This window comes from Lagopus leucura, unplaced genomic scaffold (genome assembly GCF_019238085.1).
Source record: "Lagopus leucura isolate 7727_CA_CO unplaced genomic scaffold, USGS_WTPT01 Super-Scaffold_100004, whole genome shotgun sequence".
Classification (NCBI taxonomy): domain Eukaryota; kingdom Metazoa; phylum Chordata; class Aves; order Galliformes; family Phasianidae; genus Lagopus; species Lagopus leucura.
In genome coordinates this window covers 55,264,228-55,283,929 of record NW_024962264.1, presented here as the reverse complement: position 1 = coordinate 55,283,929, position 19,702 = coordinate 55,264,228, and the positions used below count along the sequence as shown (strand labels likewise).

Below are 19,702 nucleotides of genomic sequence, written 5' to 3'. Positions count from 1 at the left end.
CCCGCCTCCGCCGTCGGCCTCGGCGCGCACGCGCGGTCCGCAGCCAGCAGCCGTGCGCCATGGCGGGCGCGCTGGGCGGGATGTTCGCCAACCAGCCGCCGGGACCCCCGCCGCCCGGACCTCCCGGCGGGGTCGGGCCGGCCGGCCTCATCCCGCCTCCGACGGGGCCCCGCAATCCCAACAACACGCTGGTGGACGAGCTGGAAGCGTCTTTCGAGGTGCCGGGGGGGGGGCGGGGCCGCCCCCGCCGGGGGAAAAGGAGGGGGGCGGGGGTCCGCCCAGCGCCGCGCCCTCACCTCTGCGCTTCCCTCCCCGCAGGCCTGCTTCGCCTCGCTGGTCAGCCAGGACTACGTGAATGGCACCGACCAGGAGGAGATCCGCACCGGTGAGGCCCGGCGCGTGGCCGAGCTCCGCTTTGTGGCTGCGCGCTCGGGTTACGTGTGCGGGTGGGAGAGCGTTGGTAGCGGCGTGGTGCGAAAGGGGAGCATCCTGTCAGTACGCTGTATTGTGAGCCTTACACTGAGCCGGCCGCTTGGGCTTGCTGCCAACGTTTCTTGTTCAGCCACAGTGCACGGATTATTATACCGCTCTTTATCATTATAGAAAACACGATAAAACTACCGGGGAAAAAATGTTTTCTTGCACCTTTAAGGTAAGTGCTGAGAATTTGCGAAGCAGTGTTTGATGCAGAGAGTTAATACACGCCTTGTGCTATTGCCGTGTGCCAGAAATCCCATCCAGAAGAGTGTAAGATTTATTCCAGATGGTGTAGCAAAAGGTGTACTTAGCAGCATGCACTCAAATGTCACCAGGGGCCTGCGGTGGCTTTCTGAGAATCTTTTCTGTCTTTCCCTGTTGCTGTTCTACCTGTAGGTGTGGATCAGTGCATCCAGAAATTTCTGGATGTTGCAAGGCAAACGGAATGCTTTTTTCTACAAAAAAGACTGCAGCTGTCTGTCCAGAAACCAGAACAAGTAATTAAAGAGGTATGCTAAATTATAATTGAAGAGGTATGCTAAATTGGTTTACCTTTGTTGCGCTGGACCAGACATGGTGCGCAGCAGTGCAGGTAAATTGCCTCATTTGCACTAATTTTGGGTTTCTCACTGTGCCTGAAGTTGGTAAAACCTGGCTGTCAGTGTAGCTCTCAGCACAAATCTAAGGAAGTGGGATAGGATGCCTGGTGGTCTGGGGAGAACAGAGCGCAAATAATGTTGATTCATCTGAAGAAACAAATGAATTTGGTTTTGCTAGAGTAATGATCATAGAACTGTTGGTTGGTTGGAAGGGACGTCAGGAGACTTTCAGGTCCAACCCCCGTTCAAGCAGAGTCCCCTGGTGCACACAGCCCACAATTGGCCTTTTGAGTAAATCTACAGAAGGAAACTATGCAGCCTTTATCACCCACACAGCACAGAAGTGCTTCCTGGTTACTTCCCAAGCTCTGACATAGGTAACCTAGTGTATGTGCAGGAACTTGTCACTTAAGGACTTTTAAGCATCCCTTTAAGATGAGCTTGAAAAGCCAAGCTTAAAAATTTGATGTATGTTAAGCAAGGTTCTTTATTACTCCTAGCATTGCTGCCTGTTTACTAATACCTATTTTTTTCACCCACAGGATGTTTCAGAGTTAAGAAATGAATTACAAAGAAAAGAAGCATTAATTCAGAAGCATTTGAGTAAACTGCGGCACTGGCAACAAGTCCTGGAAGATATCAGCGTACAGCACAAAAAACCTGCAGAAATGCCCCAAGGTCCCTTAGCATACCTGGAACAGGCATCTGCTAACATTCCTGCTCCAATGAAGCAAACATGAAAACCTGATAGTCTTTTTACTTCATCTGTTTTTTTGTATAATGTAATTTGTACTACAAATATAAACAGATAAGATAGAATTAAGTTAAATAAATACTCTTTTTTTGGAGAAAAAAAACACTTTGGTTTTATATTTAAATTGAAAGTATAGAGTTCCTGTTCAGAATGCTTTCTGGTAGAAGTGTACTTTCCACAATACATCCTGTTCTTTCTGGAAAGGATGGTCCTAGCTTTCCCCTGATTGTATCTTGCTAGTATGATGCAAATATACACAAAGGTTCTTGTTAGGATGGATGGATGTCTCTCTGCAAGTGCTTAATTTCTTCATGTAGCTGAGGAGTAAAATGGGATTCAAATCCTCCAGCAGTTGCAGATGAGCTATCCAATGTATAACACTAGAGTGCTAGTTGGACAATTCCCTCTCCCTGTGTTTGTTGAGGAATTACCTGAATGTTATTTTATTTACGGGTGCCTTTTTGTGAATAGCACCATTCCTCCCAGCAATAAGGTGGTTGGTGTGGCTTGATAAATTCAGTTGTTCACCCACGAGGCATTTTGCTGGGTGTCAGAGCAATATGGGGACAATGTATGCAGTTCCCATAAATCTGGAAATCTGTGCCTCAGTCTGACTCACACTTCAGCATAACACTATTTTGCTAAGCCATGAAAGTTGGTCACTTACAAGCAAGTTTTAATGTTCGCACTTACATACTATCCTGATTCATCAGGCTGACTGTTACACAAGTTGAAGTGCACCAGGAACATTACATGACAACGCTATACAAAACAGTCCATTAAGCTAAGCAGAAAACATTTTTAAAACAGCTTGCTGTAAACTTGCTATTCTTAGATGTGTATCACATGCTGCTCAGCATAAAACAACTTTACAAGAAACCAATTTAAAACAAAATTACATTACTATGCAAAAACAGCTGATGAAGCAAGCATATAAACCTAGAGAAATCACTTACTTAGAAGTAATATCTTCAACTGGAGTCTGTAGCAGGACATTAGAGGACAAAATGAATATTTAATGTAATTGTGGAATGATACATTCTCTTGAGTAAAAAGTAATTTTACATAGCAGTATTAAGAATTTTGCTTTTTCTTTTTTTTTTATTTTTTTTAAACAGAGGTTATTAAAAAAATGCATTTTGCTGAAATCTATGCCTGTAATTCCATTATAATTAGATGTAAGAGAGTGCTGTTGTTCCTAACAATATCCTTGGAAATTATTTCAACACTTTTTGTTGCAGAACTTATTAGATTAACATTCCCTAGCAGAAAACAAACAGCTTTTCTGGTAAATCTGAGGAGTATGTAAATTACCTGCTTTAAAAAGAAAAGTATTTAGTAAACCACTCTTGATGCTCAGGGTCTTGTATTTGGTCATCTTTGGTTTGTGGTGGTTCACTGCCATGCATCCTGTGCAAACAAATAAACGTTAGCATTGCTTACAATCTTAACAATATTTAGTATGTAGGTTTTTTTTTTTTTTTCCAGAAAAACATTAAAATCCAATGAACAGATCTGTGTTCACATAACTGTGGGATCTGTGCCAGCTAGACAAAAACTGGGCTAAGAGCACTGGAATTAAGACAAGGAGAGTGTGAAAAGGAGCTAAGCAGCAACGGAGAAATGTTTGAAAGTAATTCTTGACATCTCAGAAGCATAATAATAGGAAGTTTTGAAAAACAAAATGGCAGCTGCAATTCACTTAAATATACAGTTGGTGCATGAAAATTGGACAGAAGTTTTATTTAGAACATTTTATCTTAATGTTAATTGGTCTCTATAACTGATCTATTACATAATCCCCAAATTTTCAGGATTCAAGATGCTTTTAATACACTTGTGTTAATTTCACTTAGTTTATGGTAGCACATATGACTTCATATCATAGTTCATGTTATCTAATCCCAACCACCCTGCTATAGGCAGGGACACCTCCGACTGACCAGGTTGCTCAAAGCCCCACCCAGCCTGTCCTTCAATGCCTCCAGTGAAGGGGTATCCACAACCATGCTGGGCAACCTGCTCCAGTGTCTCACCACCCTAACAGTAAAGAATTTCTTCCTAATATCTAATCTAAATCTACTCTCTTGCAGTATGAAGCCATTTCCCTTCATCCTGTTGCTCCATGCCCTCTTAAAAAGCCCCTCTCCAGCTTTCTTGTAGGCCCTCTTCAGGTACCAGCATCTCACTGTAAGGTATCACAGGAGCCTTCTTCTACAATCTGAAGAGCCCCAGCTCTATCCTTGTAGGGGAGGTGCTCCAGCCCTCTGATGATCCTCCTCTGAATCCGCTCCAACAACTCCATGTCCTTCTGTTTGAGGCCCCAGAACTGGATGCAGTACTCCAGGTGGAGGCTCATAAGAGCAGAGCAGAGGAGCAATCATCTCCATCGACCTGCTGGTGACAATTCTCTTGATGCAACCCAGGATACAGTTGGACTTCTGGGCTGCAACTGCACATTGCTAGTTCATCTTCAAATCTTTCATCAGTTGACACTCCCAAAGTCATATTGGTTACCACTAATCACATCATCTTTATTTTCCATGTACCCTAGTAAGGCCTGGAAAATCTGCTCCGTGATCTTGCCAGGCACAGAGGTAAGACTGAGTGGCCTGTAGTTCCCTGGATCTTCTTTTTTTCCCCCTTCTTGAAAATTGGGGTTATTTTTCCTTTTCTCCAGCTAGTGGGAACTTCACCAGAGTACCATGACCTTTCAAATAAGATGGACAGCAGTTAGGCAGCTTCATCTGCCAGTTTCCCTTAGAACCTGTGGATGAATCTCATCAGGTCCCATGGACTTGTGCACTTTAGGTGGTCAATCTTCATTTACAGTGGGCAGATCCTTCCCAGTTTTTACCTTCGCTTTCTGCAACCTGGGCAGTGTGGATAGAGCCTTTGCTGGTGAAGACTGAGGCAAAGAAGTCATTGAGTACATCAGCTTTCTCCGTATCTCTCGTGATCACATCTCCAGTTTCCATCCAGAAAGGGTCCACATCTTCCCTGGCCTTCCTTTTATCACTGGTAAACCTGTAGAATTTCTTCTTTTTCCCCTTTATGTCTCTGGCTAGATCTAATTCTACCTGGGTTTTAGCTTTCCTAACCTGATCCCTGGCTGCTCAGACTTCTTGGTAGTCATCCTAGATAACCTGTTCCTGCTTTCACTGCCTATACATTTCCTTTTTATGACAAAGTAAGTCCAGGAGTCCCTTGTTGATCCATGGAGGCCTCCTGGTATTCTTGCCTACCTTCCTCTTTCTTGAGATGTACTGCTTCTGGGCTTATAGGACACGATCCTTGAAAATACTGACCAGCTTTCTAGGGTCCCTCTTCCCTCTAATGTTTTATCCCATGTCATCCTGCCAAGCCATTTTATGACTGATGGATTTAAAAGAATAAGCAGCAGTCAAGCTACTCTTAATGTCCCTATGTATTACTCTTTAAAATACAAATCTGATTTGCCATGGCAGTCATCTGGCATGACACAATGCTTTCAACTCTAAGATGTAGGAATTGCCAAGCTGGATTCAAGCCAGCAATCTGTGTTACTGTCTTTGGCAGGAGTCAGCACCATCTGCCTTCCAGGAAATAACTCCACAGTATTCAATGTACAGGGTAATTACTGTCCACTAGGATGTAGTTGGGAAGGCTGGCTTTTGTCCTGAAGTATACTGGTAATTTTTTACATGTAAGTATAATTGTACCTATATATAGTATTAACTACATATATTTTTAACTCTTTCCTAGAGTTAATTTACATTTGGAAAATCTTAAACCTTTAAATAATAGCTCATAAATTTGAAGAAAAAACAAGCTTTTCAGCACAAACCCACTAAGCTAAGTTGTTTGAAATCAAGAACAACAAAAGATCTTGATGTGACACTGAGAGACCACTAAGTTTTTGAGTCTCTAAACCCTTTGCCAAATGATTAGCCTAGGGTCATTCAAATGTCTCCTAACATAAAAGTTACATCAACTGGGTGCAAAACAAGGAGACAAAAGTAAGAAACATATCTTCAACAGAATTACTGATAGGGACTCAAAGCTTTAAACAGCCACATTCATTATTAACCACTCCAATATTTCCAGTGCTTCTCCCTTTGTATCTGGTACACTTGTAATGATAAGCTCTGCTGGGCAGTTATTAGTCTACACTTGCAGTTAAATTCTGGGTCTATCTAGAGAAAATTGATCACATGGAATTCACTAAGAGACAGGAATCTTACATCGCTGTTTATTTCCAGACCTGTAATGTGCTTGGATGTCTACAAGATTCAGAATACAAATTCACTGAAATTCCTTGAAACCACATCAAAATAAACAAATACCTTGTGGAAGTGCTGCTGTCTGAAGTCTGTGCTGTTGGAGAGCCCACTCTGAGGCATCCAGGACTCTGGTCTAAGCTCGTTGATTTTGTTATTTGAGGAGCATTTCTTTTTGATCTCAAGTCACCACTCAAAAAGCTCTTTGCGTAGGAAGCTAAATTTGGTACACTGACAACACGACTGGGCACCTCAACTGGTCTCTTCTGCTGCTTTAAAAAAAGAAAAACTATCACACATATGTTTTTCACACTTATACTATAAAAACAATACTTCATTCCTAGGCAATGTGGGAGGAGCATGCAAAAATGAAGTTTCCCATCTTTTTCTAATTTAGAATACATTCTTTCCGGGGTATGCTGTAAGCACCTATGGGGTTAGGTAGTCTGATTAAAACAACTTGTATATTTGACTCTGAGGTTTTAGATATACACAGAACTCAGTTAGGTGCTGATCAGGGACAAACTGCAAGTAGCACAAATCAAAATTCAAAGTCCTTCTTGATACATACAACATCAAAGTAGCTTCCAGTTACTTGCAATCGATAGCAGTGCTTAATCCAGTGGAAGACTGAGCTGCTTGGGAATCCACTGCTTTGTATTTGCTTAAAAACTTGTATCAATGCACTTCTGCTGAGTTTATGTTTTACTCAGAACCTGCTCACAGGTGAGCCTATTGGAAAGAATTCTACTGAATAACATTACTATAGGAAATTAACAGGATCTTTTCTGTTCTGGTTATTTGTACGACTCAAAAAGGGGCAAAACATCATGATCTGTAATTTTAATTGAATTACCTATCTTACCTTCATAGGAGTCAAACACCCAGGATTAGGGGTGAAAGAAAAAGATCGATTTCTGTAAGATTCAGTACTGGCTAAAAGTGAATGCTGAAATTTTCTTCCTTCCTGAGGGAAAAGAAATTTATATGTTCTTTGGTATGTAAACATATTTATGTTAAATACTTACAGAGCAGAGAGAAAGTATCAATCTGAAGCAATGTGCAAAACACTGAACAGTGCCTTCAAACAGATGCCAAAATACATACCACCATGTAAAAGTGTATCTTACCACCAGCTGCTTAATAATTTCTTCTCTCTCACTTAGTTTATCTTGCAGGCAGCTTATAAGGTGTATATCTTCTGGTCTGGATTCTGGTTTTCTTGTGTTTTCTTCTAATTTTTTAAGTCTGTGCCAAAGAAAGGATGCAGACCAACAAAAATATTCCTTAGGCCAGGTTCAAGAGATACTTGAGCTGTAGTTTAAATCCCAAGACTAAAACATGGGGACATAATTAGGAGTCTTCAATAGAACAATACTTTTAAAAACGGGCACGTGTACGTAGACTATATATAAACACAGAACACTGTGGAGTTCCAAACCAAACTGCCTACCCACTGTAAAAGCCAGCCCTAGTAAAATACTAATTAAGCTTGCACATCATATTACCTATCTAGTTTACTAACGAGAAAAATCTGTACTGCTCTATCTATTCATATCCATATCTATTTACTTGTTCTCTTTCTGACCCAATAATTTTGGAGTCTACAGGCCAATTCCAAACATATTTGACGGAGGGCTCAGAAATACAAGCTTCCTATAACTTTTATTTAAAAAAGAGGCTCGGATGGTTTGCTGCTTTAGTGAATCCTCTAAGGCAATGCCTGTAGTAAGCTTTCTGCTCTTTAAATGCCTCAATCAAGAAAAAAGATTCAAATTAGAATTTACACCTTCTTAAAGATGGTGTGGAAACATATGTTTGATGAAACCATGGAAAAAACAACTGATTATTTCATCAGCCAATTTTATGAATTTTGCTGCTCAGGAAACTGAGAGCCATGAAGTTCATTTCCTTTCACTGTATAGTGAAGTTCATTACAGAATACCTTTTTTTTTTTTTTTTTTGGTGAGAAGAAAAATTTGAATGAGAAAAACCCAATATTACACTTTTGATTTAGTGTATCTCACAGTTTAGATATGAATATATAAGTGTCCAAAGACCTGCCTACTTGCAAGAAGGTCTCTACTGGAGCTATGCTGCCCAGCTGAGATTTGAGTAAACGACAACATCGAAAACAAAAGCTATTTGTGGGAGCCTGAAGAACCACAGAACTACTTACATCCAAAGAAGGCTGCAAAATGCATCTACTTCCATGATAAAGTGGGAGTTGCAGTTCAAGAATATCCCGAGAAATTTGAAGGGAGTGAGAATGAGCAAGAGGAGCTTAACTTTAATTTTGTTCAGCTGCTGTGCTGAACAAAATTGAGTGCAAGATGATCGATCAAGGTCTCTGGAAGCATTTGTGACAAAGATGATTTTATACATCATAACACTGTAAGATGCTAAGCACAGTGTTTAATTTATTATTCTAAAACTGTATAATGGTTTCCTTTAAACAGTAATCAGTTTATTACAATGCATCTTTAGTTTTGCTCGCAAAGGAAAAACCTATACGCTTCTATTTCAGTGTTCATCATATTCTATCCATAAGTAATTTAAATATATACATACAGGAGGAATAATAATAATTTAAAACAGAACTCACTGCCAGTATGAGTCACAGCTTATTTAAATGACATACCCAGCTTCTAAGGAGAAGCTCTTTGCTTAGAGATGTGCCTGAGTGCTGTTGAAATCAGATAACAGTTTTGTTTTCCTTCTGGTGATCTTGTTTTAGTACATCCAGTTCTTTTTTTATGTTTCATTTTGAGGCCTACTACCAGTAACCTTTCATTAGTATTAAAATAATTCTGAATTTTCATGTTTTAATACTAGTTTATCATCATTGATGAAAGCACACAGTTTTCAGGTCTTTTAGTGGCTAGAAAGGCAGCTAACAGCACAGCTCTGGGGCTTCTGCTGACTGATCTGACTTCATCACATCACTTGCAGTCCAAGGCTGAACTACAACAGTGAGAAAGGGCCAAGTTCTTTGGAGAAGAAGCACTCATTCTTCAACCTTCAGGAAGTGGAGGGTTTTTTATATGATAGTAGTGGTATTCTGTCTATGGTTAGTTTATACATCAATCCTAATGCTCAAGTGTGACAAAATGTAGAATCATGTATTTAATATAATATGAATTAAGTAAAATTAGATTGGAATCTCTAAGATTTTAAGATGAGACTTCGATGCTATACTTTGATCCCATCATAGCAAGCAATTAGAAATAGTTAATAATGCCTACCACCATTCTAAACATAGCAAGAAACATTACAGAAATGCCTTCACAGTGTTTGTCTTTAACAGACAATACATTCTGAAAAATACTATTATTTCATTAGCACCATCAATCAAAAACTAAAAAATGCCCAATACTTTGAGTCCATCCATAACATTGCTTTTTGATGCCAACCCCCAAGATGAAATACATTTATTGAAGAATCATATTATCTTACTGCCTTTTGTTTGCTACTGCTTCATCGTACCCTAGAGAAACTTTTTCATTTGGGGATTTGTTTTCCCATTAAAAACAAACAAACATAAAAAACCTTTCACTGTTCTGGTCCTAATCCTTATAGAATGTTTCTGTCCCTGAGGTGGAATTCTCACAACTGAGGAGAACAGAAAAGATTACTTCAAGCAGTTTACTGGCTATACTTACTTGGCAACAGTAGCAGTGTTAATTTTAAATAATCAGTTACAAAAATTTGGCAAGTTTTGCAGATAAAAAGCCACAATGAGTAGAAACAACTGTACACTTTAACAGTAGAAACAAATATATTAATGAAGACAAGGTGACTGATGTTAAGGTTACAGTAAAAAGCTGTTATTTTTATACACTCACCAATTTAACTATTGCCTTACCTGAATTATTGGCCCTGCAAAAGCAAAACAAGACCTGCAGGCTGATGTTCCACATTTTCTATCAGTTAACCTCAGAGCAGCTGCATCAGATGCCTACAACCATTTGAGCTCTTTGATTTTCTCCTCCTATTTGAAGGATTTCTCCTTACATAATTTCCATTAATGCTGCTTCTGTTTACTACAGAAGAGCTACACCATCTATCCCCTGTAAAGATTATCCTCCAGCCAGCAGCATTACCATTTTGAGGCCTTTCAGACCTCGCTGCTGACATGTGACTAATTCTTCTCTTCATGAACAGAAGTTCTCAACTCCTCCAAGGCAGCTGGAGGGCACTGATGAAACTCTGCTTGCAATTCTTTCTGTTATCTTGTTTCAAAAGCTTAAAATGAAAGACACTTTCAGTATTTCTCCAAAGAATGCAGAGGAAAAAACTTTCTCTCTCATTCTTTAAATATCCACCAACTGGTAGACAGCAATAACATTACTCTGGCCACTCTGACAGCCTGCAGAGGCACATCCCTTGAGTGCATTTCTCTAGACTATGAAGCACGTAATTTAAAAGCTCCTCTTATACATATAGATGGAGTAGTGGGGAGCATACATTCCACACAGCTGCAGAAATGAACTAAAAGGCATTCCTGTGCCAGATCCCTCAACCCCTTTGCAAACAGAACGTGTTAAATATTATGACCCAGAAACTTCAAAGGATTCAATGGCCATAGAAATGCACCGGCCAACTGCAATCTTGTTTCCCACGTAAAAAGTAAGTACTCCAGTTTCTTGTGAGGACATGGGGACACTGCTACTACTGCAACACAATGCATGCTCTGAGCCTGTGGCTCAGGACACTAACAGGATGCAGTCCACCTTCTGAAAGACAGGCAGGACTATGAGCTTGCCCTTCTGTGCCCGGACAGCATGTTACAGGCCCAGACTTTTGTGAGCACAGAGGCTCTGTCAGTTTCTGCTCTGACTGCCTCACCCTGCAGGGCAAAACTGGCTGCTACAGCCACAGTACAATCACAGAGAGTACATACAGCATTCCCAGGTGTTGCTTTTACCATTGTTTTCAGCTACAGAGAGTGGGTTTAAAAAGCTAACATTTATTCTCAGAGACTTCTACATTTTTTTAATATGTCTTGAATGACTTGAGGATTTACTGTTTCCAATCCTTTTCAAACTCAGTCAGCGTTATGCAGCTTTTTTCTGGTCACCCCTGTGAGGCCACACTGGACAAATTTCTCCGTGATGTAGAACTGAACAATTATTTCAAGTGCTTTTCAGAATGGTTGGAAAAAATAATATGATACTATTGGTTTTGCAGAACTCCCAGTATCTATAAGTAGAATTAGTACTTAAAAAAAGAAATTCTAATATTACAGTTTGAACATCTCTATTACTAGCTTCAATAAAACACTCCCTAGAAAGCACTGTGAAGTGAAATTAAGGCAAACCTTTTGTGTTGTCTCTCCCTATCCTGAAGCAGTGCAGGTTCGTGCTTCTGTGTCTCCAACTCAGCACTGAGTAATTCCATTGTGTCCTTCAAAAGTGAGTTCTCTTTTTTGAGCTCAGAAATTTCACTCTGACATTTTTCCAGTTCATCATGAAGAGATCTGATCTGGTTCTGGCTGCTTCCTTCCTAAGAAAATACAAAAAAATATTTACTCATAGCCTCTTATAATTTAACCTGAAGACCTCATTGGACTTGCATGCATTGATTTAGAGTGAACTGATTTATCAAATTTATGTGAAATTCTATGTGTGTGACAAAAATCTGTGATCACATTTTCCCAAACATGCATTATATTCTCCATAAAACATACATTTTTGTAATGCTCATTCATTTACTTGCGTTGAAGACTCAATCTTTAAATCAAAAAAAGTCTGCCTGTAGGGAAAAGCTGATAAGCAAGGTTAACATTTTTTAAGTACGACATGAAGAAAGGAAACCGACTGTATTTCTGCAAGAGAATATTATGCTCAGACAGAGAAAAGTGATATTACTGCTTTCAGAAAACATAATAAGATAATGAAATAGGAACTGGATTCTTGCCTGTTGCTTCTTCAAGGTCCTCACGCTCCTCAACTCCATTTGGAGCTCTTCTATTTGTTTTTTGAGATTAGTGCATGATGTCTGTTGCTCAGAAATTTCTACCCTTAGAGATCCTAATAACACCAGAGGGACAATAATTAGGGCAGTTGGAGGCCAGGTGGGCAGGGGAGGTAGATATAGACAATGTTGATGCAAACATTAATACATTACATTTTGCTTTCTCCCTTGGTGCCTTTGCCATTAGTAAACAGTAATAGAAAAAAAAAGAAAAAAAAAAAGGAACACATCCTCACTGGTAAAAGCCAAACCTATTAATAGACAACTCAACTAAGCAATAGTACAAAGATGCAGGGCTACAACTGCAACAACTCAGTGTCAGAATCAGAGAAGTAAGGTCTGTGTCACTGTAATTGCTTCTTCTAACCTTGGACTTAACTGCAGCACTCTTGAGCTTCATTGCAAAGTCCACTGCTGTTTTATAAAAAGCCATAACGAAGGCTGAGAGCTCTGTTTGTGTTATCGAAATGCAACACTTAAATAAGCAGATCTGTCATGTACTTGATCCATCCTGGAACTTCTACACAGTCTACAAAATAGCAGTACAAGGAGAACAATGCTTGCTTCTCTCATTCTTACAATTTTCCTTGAAGAAGCAGAACATAAATTATCTATTGAATGTATTAACTTTAGAGAGCAACAAATCTTTCTAATAAATTAGAATGATTGAAAAAAAGCAAGAACAGATCCTCTTATTCTTGAAGTATTTCTAAATCATTATTTCTTTAGTTAAGAAGCATTTTATAAGTGAGCTTTAATAACCTGAATGTAGGCCTGGAGATATTACACGTTCTCATACCGCAGTGTTCTGTTTAGATCTGAACTATTCAGGGAGCTTTGTAAACTGAATAAAGAATATGTATGTAGCCACAGATCTTACTGCTGAACTCAGCAGAAAGACTTGAATCACATATAATAATTCTCCACATAGAAAAAAAGAGGGAATATATATACCAACTACAATTTTCCTATTCAATACATCCATTTATATATACTTGTATGCTGTATACAAGCTGCTGACAGCACAGTGAGGTCAACAAACAAAGGCTAAGTATGTATTGCTGGAAGTGTAGGGTATGGGAAAGGAGATGATCCAGAAAATGGGAAGGAAAATGATTGGGTTGAATACCACCACTTCAAAGCATATCATCAAGCAGTAGGAGCTGTGTATGCATAAGGCATTATACCTAGCAACAGAGTTTGCTGCTTCTGTATCTGCTCGAGTTCATCCTGTAATTCTTTCTTTGCTCTCTCTTCCAAGGTTTGCATTTCCAGCCTATGAGACTGATGTTGGATTTTGAAAGTCTCATTAAACTCCTTTTTCAAACGCTCTTCTGCCTCCTGTAAGCAAACACCCCCCCCCCAAAAAAAGAAAGTAGTCAGAGCCTATGTATCACCTTATTGGTTTACTTGTAAACCTGGATGAATCTGGTCTTTCACTGCAGAACTTTTATTATTTTCATCATCATTTTGTGTGACACTTCATCAACATAAGAATAAAAATGACCAGAAGATGAAAACGAAAACTTAATATGGACAAGATAAACTATCACAATATCTTCTATTAGATTTGTTGTGCAAAATGAAATAACAACAGTGACATACTTATTTGGCACTAAAAAATATTTTTACCATTCACCAGAGACCCAGATTTGACCTGAATACCTTTTCTTATCACACTGTGTCAGACAAAGGTTCTATCTTTCATTTAGTCTTTCTTGGACAGAACGTTGTCACTGGAAGTGCTACTGATACCTTCCTGGAGTAGTTGCTCTGTAGTGGCTCTGAGAACAAGCTCCTATTACCAGTTTCATTTTTATCAGCTACTGCCTCCAGCTTGGTTTGATAAAGCTGGGATTTGGTTCTCAATATGTAAACAAAACATTAAATCATTTTTATAGGGGTTTTACCAAATGCATTTAAAAAGGTTTTCCCTAACGTATGTAATACAGAAAAGAGACATACTAAATCCAGGCTACAAGTGCATTTAGACTTTTAAGCTTTTTTTTTTTTTTTTTTTTTCCACTTGAACAGTATTTTCTTCAGTACTTCATTATACTGCATTAACATTTTGTCACTGAAAAAAATCCCCTCGAACCTTTAGAAGCTTTCATTATCTACCTATAGAATTCATTTTTTGAAAGCATCTGATTCCTGTTAATAAAACAGGAGCTTATATATAGTATAAAAATAAATTTGCATTCATCTTAGCCTAACTACAGACTAGGACACAGTATTTTATAGAAATAATTTCATTCATACTGTGATCTCAGTAAAAGAAGTTAAAATGAAAACACCACCACCACAAACCAACAAAAAACCCAACCCTTAAGATAACAAGGTTTCAAAATCACAGAATAGCTCCTTATGAGCCACAGTGGCAGCATACAGTTAAGGTAACAGGTAATAAGGGAGCTGATATCAGGGGTTCCTAACACTGTTTAGCCCACGCTTGTGGTTTTTTTTTTTTTTTGTTTGTTTGCTTGTTTGTTTTTTAAACTCATATCTCATAAACTGACCTTGAGTTCCTGTTTTTTGTTTTTCTCCAACATTTTTAAAACTTTTTGATGTGACGCTTCCAGCTGCAGTTTAACGTTCTCGTTTTCTTTAATGGTGTTTTGAAGATCCTGCAAAAGCTTCTCCTTTTCTTTGCTGGACTGCAGATTGTGTTTCTTCAGTGACTCCTTGAAATTATCTGCTTGTTGGTCTAATATTTGCCTCAGCTGAGCCACCTGCCAGAAAAGCAGGAAAGGATTAATGGCTGTACTAACAATGGAGAAGAACTACGTAAATCTGAGCAAATTCTATGATCTCGTGATGCTCTGTGAAAAACAGCAAGATGCTTGTTTCATGCAATGAGCCCCTTGCTTCACTGAAGAAGGGAGCTAAGTGATTTTTTCCAGATAGCCAATATAGCAATCCAGAATGGTTACCCAACTGAAAATATTCAAAGACAAACTTTAAAAGCTTTTTTTTCATAGCGATGCTATTAAGCAGGAAAATTTGAATTCATCATTTGAAACATTTTCATTTAGAAACTTAATTTCTTTATTTAAAATGACAGACAAAATAAGGTACTCAAATGCTACTCAGTTTTACTCTTACTATGGTGCTACTACATCAAAGCAGTAACACAGTAGAAGTAGTAACAACATAATAACAGAATGCTATTTTATTGCTGTCTTAAGGCTTACTTCAGTTACCTCAGTTAACTTCACAGTTAACTGCTTTCCAAGATGGCAAGTCCTGATTGCAGGGACAGGAGCAAGCACAACAGGCACACCTCTACAGCTGCTATAATTGTTTGATGATACTCACAAGCCTGCCACCAAGGTTCTGATGAATCCTGCCCTTCTATTTTATGTACCTTGTAATTCCAGAATAGTCTCTTTACAGTTGTTGAACAGATCTTGTTGTGCAAAAGTAAGGGATTGGAGGACTCCAATAAATTAGCATTCAGTCCACACGAGACTTTATATCTTTCCTTCCAAGGCACCAAATAGGTGCAAATCTGGCTTATTTTCAAGAAAAAAATAAAAAAGTCAGTGATATGGAAATACTGCAGTTTTGAAGTGAGTCTCTAGAGAAGACTAATTATCATGATTCTGTCTACTCTGCACAGTACTCTAGCTCTGTCAGCCCAACCAAAAATATGCCTTATGCTGCTAAGAAAGCTATTTTTAGATGTGAAATATCATCCAGGTTAGAACTGGATTAGTAACAGCACATTGCCTAGTCTCTGAGGCGGAAGCTCTGGGCTGAGCCACTGCAAAGTTCCCAGCTGGGAATCACGCCCTGTGTGAAACATAATGTGATACAGTGAATGGTTGTTTGTTGGCTGTGAATAGCCAAATATCTATAAAAGTAAAGTATTGTCAGTTGAAACTACTTCATTTCTCTGGTGCAGTAATTTCAATTGCTTAGAGGCAATACCTCCAAGTAACTGGTTCAGAAAGTAACAAAAAAAACCAGCAACAATGCAAATTTTTGCTTCAGAGGAACCATTTCCATTTTCACACCACTGTTAGACTGCAGGATGCACTGGATTGTTTTTTAGCGCTTCTGTTCATACTCACATGATGCTGTGAATATAACATACAATATGATGCACACTATATTACTTGCTTTATGTAGTTAGCAACAATATTTTCTCAGCATTCCTTGCATCTACTATGAACTCACAGTATCATAGGACTAGCAGATAGGAAACAGGCTTCCTCTCCTGTTGCTCTGGCCTGAATTCATGACATCAAGAAAAGTAATTTCATGGCTCACTGCTTTACTTTTTGCATCTGCAAAACCTGAACAATAATTATTTCATGAAATAAGCCTTTTGATTTCTTTGAGGCCTTCCAATGGAACATATATGCATAAATGTATGCAATATTATCATGTTGGACAGTACCCATCTCTTTCCCTTATACCTCAAATCAGTACAACTTTCAGGTACTACATATGCCAGCATACCATAATAAGTTTTCAGCTTTGAATAGACTAGGATATTTTTTTCCCTTAAGGGAAGATTAGAAAAGAATAAAGATGACTGACTTCTAAGAACCTGCACATTGCATTAGATGCAAAGAAGTCACTTGGGTAGCCAACACAAGTTGGATTGATCTGAAATTCTCCCAACGAAGAACACTGTAGAAAACAGTGACATGCAGATATGTAATAAAACCTAAAACCAGGACTTAGCCAGAAATTTAGAACATTAAGAGCTACATTTATATTCTGCATTTGTAACAGTGAGTAATGGATAGACTGTCAGAATGCAACTGTTTGGTACCGGAACAGGCAGAGGACTGCATTTCATTCAGAACTATTACAGCTGAATGGGGAGAAAAGCAGATATTATATAGTAAATGACCACAACAAATGCCATGCTGAAATATACCACACACCAAGCAGTATAAAAGGAAGGGGAAAGTGAAAGCAGGTAGGACAACATCTTGCTTAGGCCCCTGATGGGTCTAACTGTTCTTTCTCTGTCTTTGAACACCGAAAGAGGTCTTATTATAGCCACTCAGAAATTACAAAAGCCAGCTGAGAAAAAAATCTCAGGTTTCATCTCTTGCTATGCAAGATCCTACTGAACTTCCTGGAAGTGAAACTGCTTAAAAGCAGTGAAAATACAAAGTGATGGAAATTACAGTCAGTCAGTCACAACAACAGCGGTTACCTCTAATTCACTTGTTCAGCAGTGTTAGCTACCTAATTCCTGTTGCTGTCCATTACTTTAAACTAGACAGGATTTTGTGTATTTGGGAATATTCTGATTTTCTTTGGTAATATTTTGGCTTCTTAAAACCCAGATTGGCAGGAAAAAGTAGAAAACACTTCTCATGATGAAAGCGCTCTTTACCTCATTAAGCAATTGCTTTACAGGGGTTCTGTTTTGTTTACAGAAAATTATCCAACCTGCAGGCATGGCTTTTCAAATCATGACATTTTATTGTACAAATATTTTGGCAGATAAAGTAGTCTGGAAAATTTGCATTGCTTGGCTTGCACCTAACTATACCCACAGGTGGATAGTCTAATAGCAGAACATCTCAGGTACTCATTTCCAGATTAATACATGTTAGCAAATTTCTATTGCAACTTAGATATAACTGCAACAGGGAATAATACATAAGGTACATAATCTTAAAAGTTACTTTGGAGTCATGATGCTTTCTCTACTTCATTTTTGATCTTGAGAACATAGACACGTAAATAATTGCTAATATATGAACTACTGCATGCTCTAACCTGCTTCAGTCACCCCATCAGCTACTTCATCAGGCAGGCAGAGCAAAAATAATGAGCCACTCAATCTTTCTTACCATTCAATTTTCTTGCTTAAGGAAGAAAGCAAACAAGAAAGCCCTTTTACATGTCTACACACACAAACAAAAACAAACAGAAGATTTCAAATCCACGTAGCCCCATAGGTAAATAGTCAGAGTCACCATACAACACAGATAGAGACAAATTCCTTAGCATAAAGCCATAATATAACACCAGAGACTGGTATATTATGAAATTTATCAAAATAAATAAGCATGTCAAAAATCTTCATAGACATTAAGGAACAGTGTTTTTGTTATTTCTACCTTGCATATTTTCTTGAATGACAATGACAGCAAATATGATTACACAGAATTATAGAATTGAGTTGGAAGGGACCCACAAAGGCCGTCTAGTCCAGCTTCCCTGCTGTGAACAGGGACATTTATATTTACAGAGCATGGTCCAGCCTGACCTTGAATACCTTCAAGGATGGGGCATCCATCACATCTCTGGGCAACCTGTTACACATGTAATCAAGAGTCATCCAGAAGAAAAAATGAAAAGCCCTTTTATTACTAACTTACATTTATGACTAAGCTTACCTCAAGTGAAGAGTTTTGAAGTTTCCCAGTTAGGGCTTCTTTTTCTTTCTCTAGTTGCTTTATTTCACACTCAGATTTTCTTTTAAATTCCTCTAGCTGCGTCTGGAGTTCCTTAAGTCCAGAAACAAAAGAGTACACAATTTACTTAAGATTTCCTTAGTAACTTTCTGCAACGCTCTAAGAAGAGATGATTATAAGCAATAATATTTGTAGCCTAGAAGTAATAAACATCTACTTAAAAAAAAAACAACTATATTATGAAATGATCAGCATTTAAGTTTGATCTGACTTGCGTGAAGAGCTTGTAACATCATTTTAAGTATAACTTGTACAAAACCATCCTCATAAAACAATACTGCATGTAACAAAGTCCTTTTAGTAAGGCTTACACTTCATAGTGCAACTACCCTCCTTGAAACACCGTATCTTCACACACAGATCTCTCACAACCAGATAAAATAATTTACTCTCATAGATTCCTTTATGAGAAGTGGTAGTGCACAAATGCACAAACTTCAGCAGTTTCATAAACAGAAATGAATTCTTCTGAAGAGCACTTAACACAATTCCTAGCCTCCAGAATCTGGAAGGGACTACAAAACATAGCATTAAGTGACAGGACTCCTTCCATGACTTCAGAACTTATCTGCAAGAGTTTTGATTATTCTCAAAGATGTTGAACTTGGAAAGGTACAGCAGCATTAAAACCGAGAAAAACAAAAAGCAACAACAGAGGTCTATAGAACACTTGACCAGCCTGATTGTTCAGTTCTACAGTCTGCTCTAATATGTGTTTATTTCTTTTGTCTAATAAGATCCTGAGAAACACATCACACAAAATACAGTAGGAGATGAAGAATAGATCTGGCCTTAATTTACACTCTAGTTTGGCAAACTGCTTAGACACACACTGAGTGTGAGCATCACTGCACGTTAAAACACATGCTTAAAATTAAACACATCTCCCTACATTTCAATGCATTTCTGCCCCCACTGGTGTTCCTACTGCACAGAAACATTACAGACTGCAAATCTACAAAGGACTGCTAGGTAAGATAACAGAATTTATCACAGCACTTCTCACAAAGGTGGAATTCTCTGAAGAATGTCTTAAGTCAATTGTCGCTAATGTGTACCAATAAGAAAATTAAAGCTCAGCCATTTGCAACACAGTGAGAGAGGGCACTGCTCAGGACACTTGTCTGAATCCACAAAGACAATCATTCTTTGTGACTTAACTTAAATAAGGTCATGCATACACAC

General features: G+C 38.6%; 2 protein-coding genes across 5 annotated transcripts in view; one reads left to right on the top strand and one right to left on the bottom strand.

Annotated features, from left to right (window-relative positions):
- Positions 1-59: 59 nt before the first annotated feature.
- On the top strand, positions 60-3,286 carry MED28 (mediator complex subunit 28). The gene is made up of 4 exons (XM_042871507.1): positions 60-218; positions 319-385; positions 874-986; positions 1,619-3,286. The coding sequence occupies exons 1-4, from the start codon at positions 60-62 to the stop codon at positions 1,814-1,816; spliced, it is 537 nt and encodes a 178-aa protein (XP_042727441.1). The 3' UTR covers positions 1,817-3,286.
- Positions 2,491-19,702, bottom strand: part of FAM184B (family with sequence similarity 184 member B) — a 43,068-nt gene continuing 25,856 nt past the window's right edge. For 3 of the 4 annotated variants that reach the window (XM_042871503.1, XM_042871505.1, XM_042871504.1), the window contains 9 exons: positions 18,440-18,550; positions 14,585-14,797; positions 13,253-13,406; positions 12,009-12,121; positions 11,410-11,594; positions 7,220-7,337; positions 6,955-7,056; positions 6,156-6,361; positions 2,491-3,240 (listed from right to left, as the gene is read on the bottom strand). In XM_042871503.1, coding sequence (XP_042727437.1) covers positions 3,150-3,240; positions 6,156-6,361; positions 6,955-7,056; positions 7,220-7,337; positions 11,410-11,594; positions 12,009-12,121; positions 13,253-13,406; positions 14,585-14,797; positions 18,440-18,550 — 1,293 coding nt within the window. In that variant the 3' untranslated portion in view covers positions 2,491-3,149. The remainder of the gene's footprint in view (positions 3,241-6,155; positions 6,362-6,954; positions 7,057-7,219; positions 7,338-11,409; positions 11,595-12,008; positions 12,122-13,252; positions 13,407-14,584; positions 14,798-18,439; positions 18,551-19,702) is intronic. The other variant, XM_042871506.1, reaches the window with a different exon arrangement.

Excerpts from the sequence above, each read along its gene's own strand:
- MED28 (XM_042871507.1), top strand. The coding sequence starts at position 60 with ATGGCGGGCGCGCTGGGCGGGATGTTCGCCAACCAGCCGCCGGGACCC. Across the intron at positions 219-318 it reads AGCTGGAAGCGTCTTTCGAG|GCCTGCTTCGCCTCGCTGGT; the intron begins GTGCCGGGGGGG and ends CCCTCCCCGCAG. Across the intron at positions 386-873 it reads CCAGGAGGAGATCCGCACCG|GTGTGGATCAGTGCATCCAG; the intron begins GTGAGGCCCGGC and ends TTCTACCTGTAG.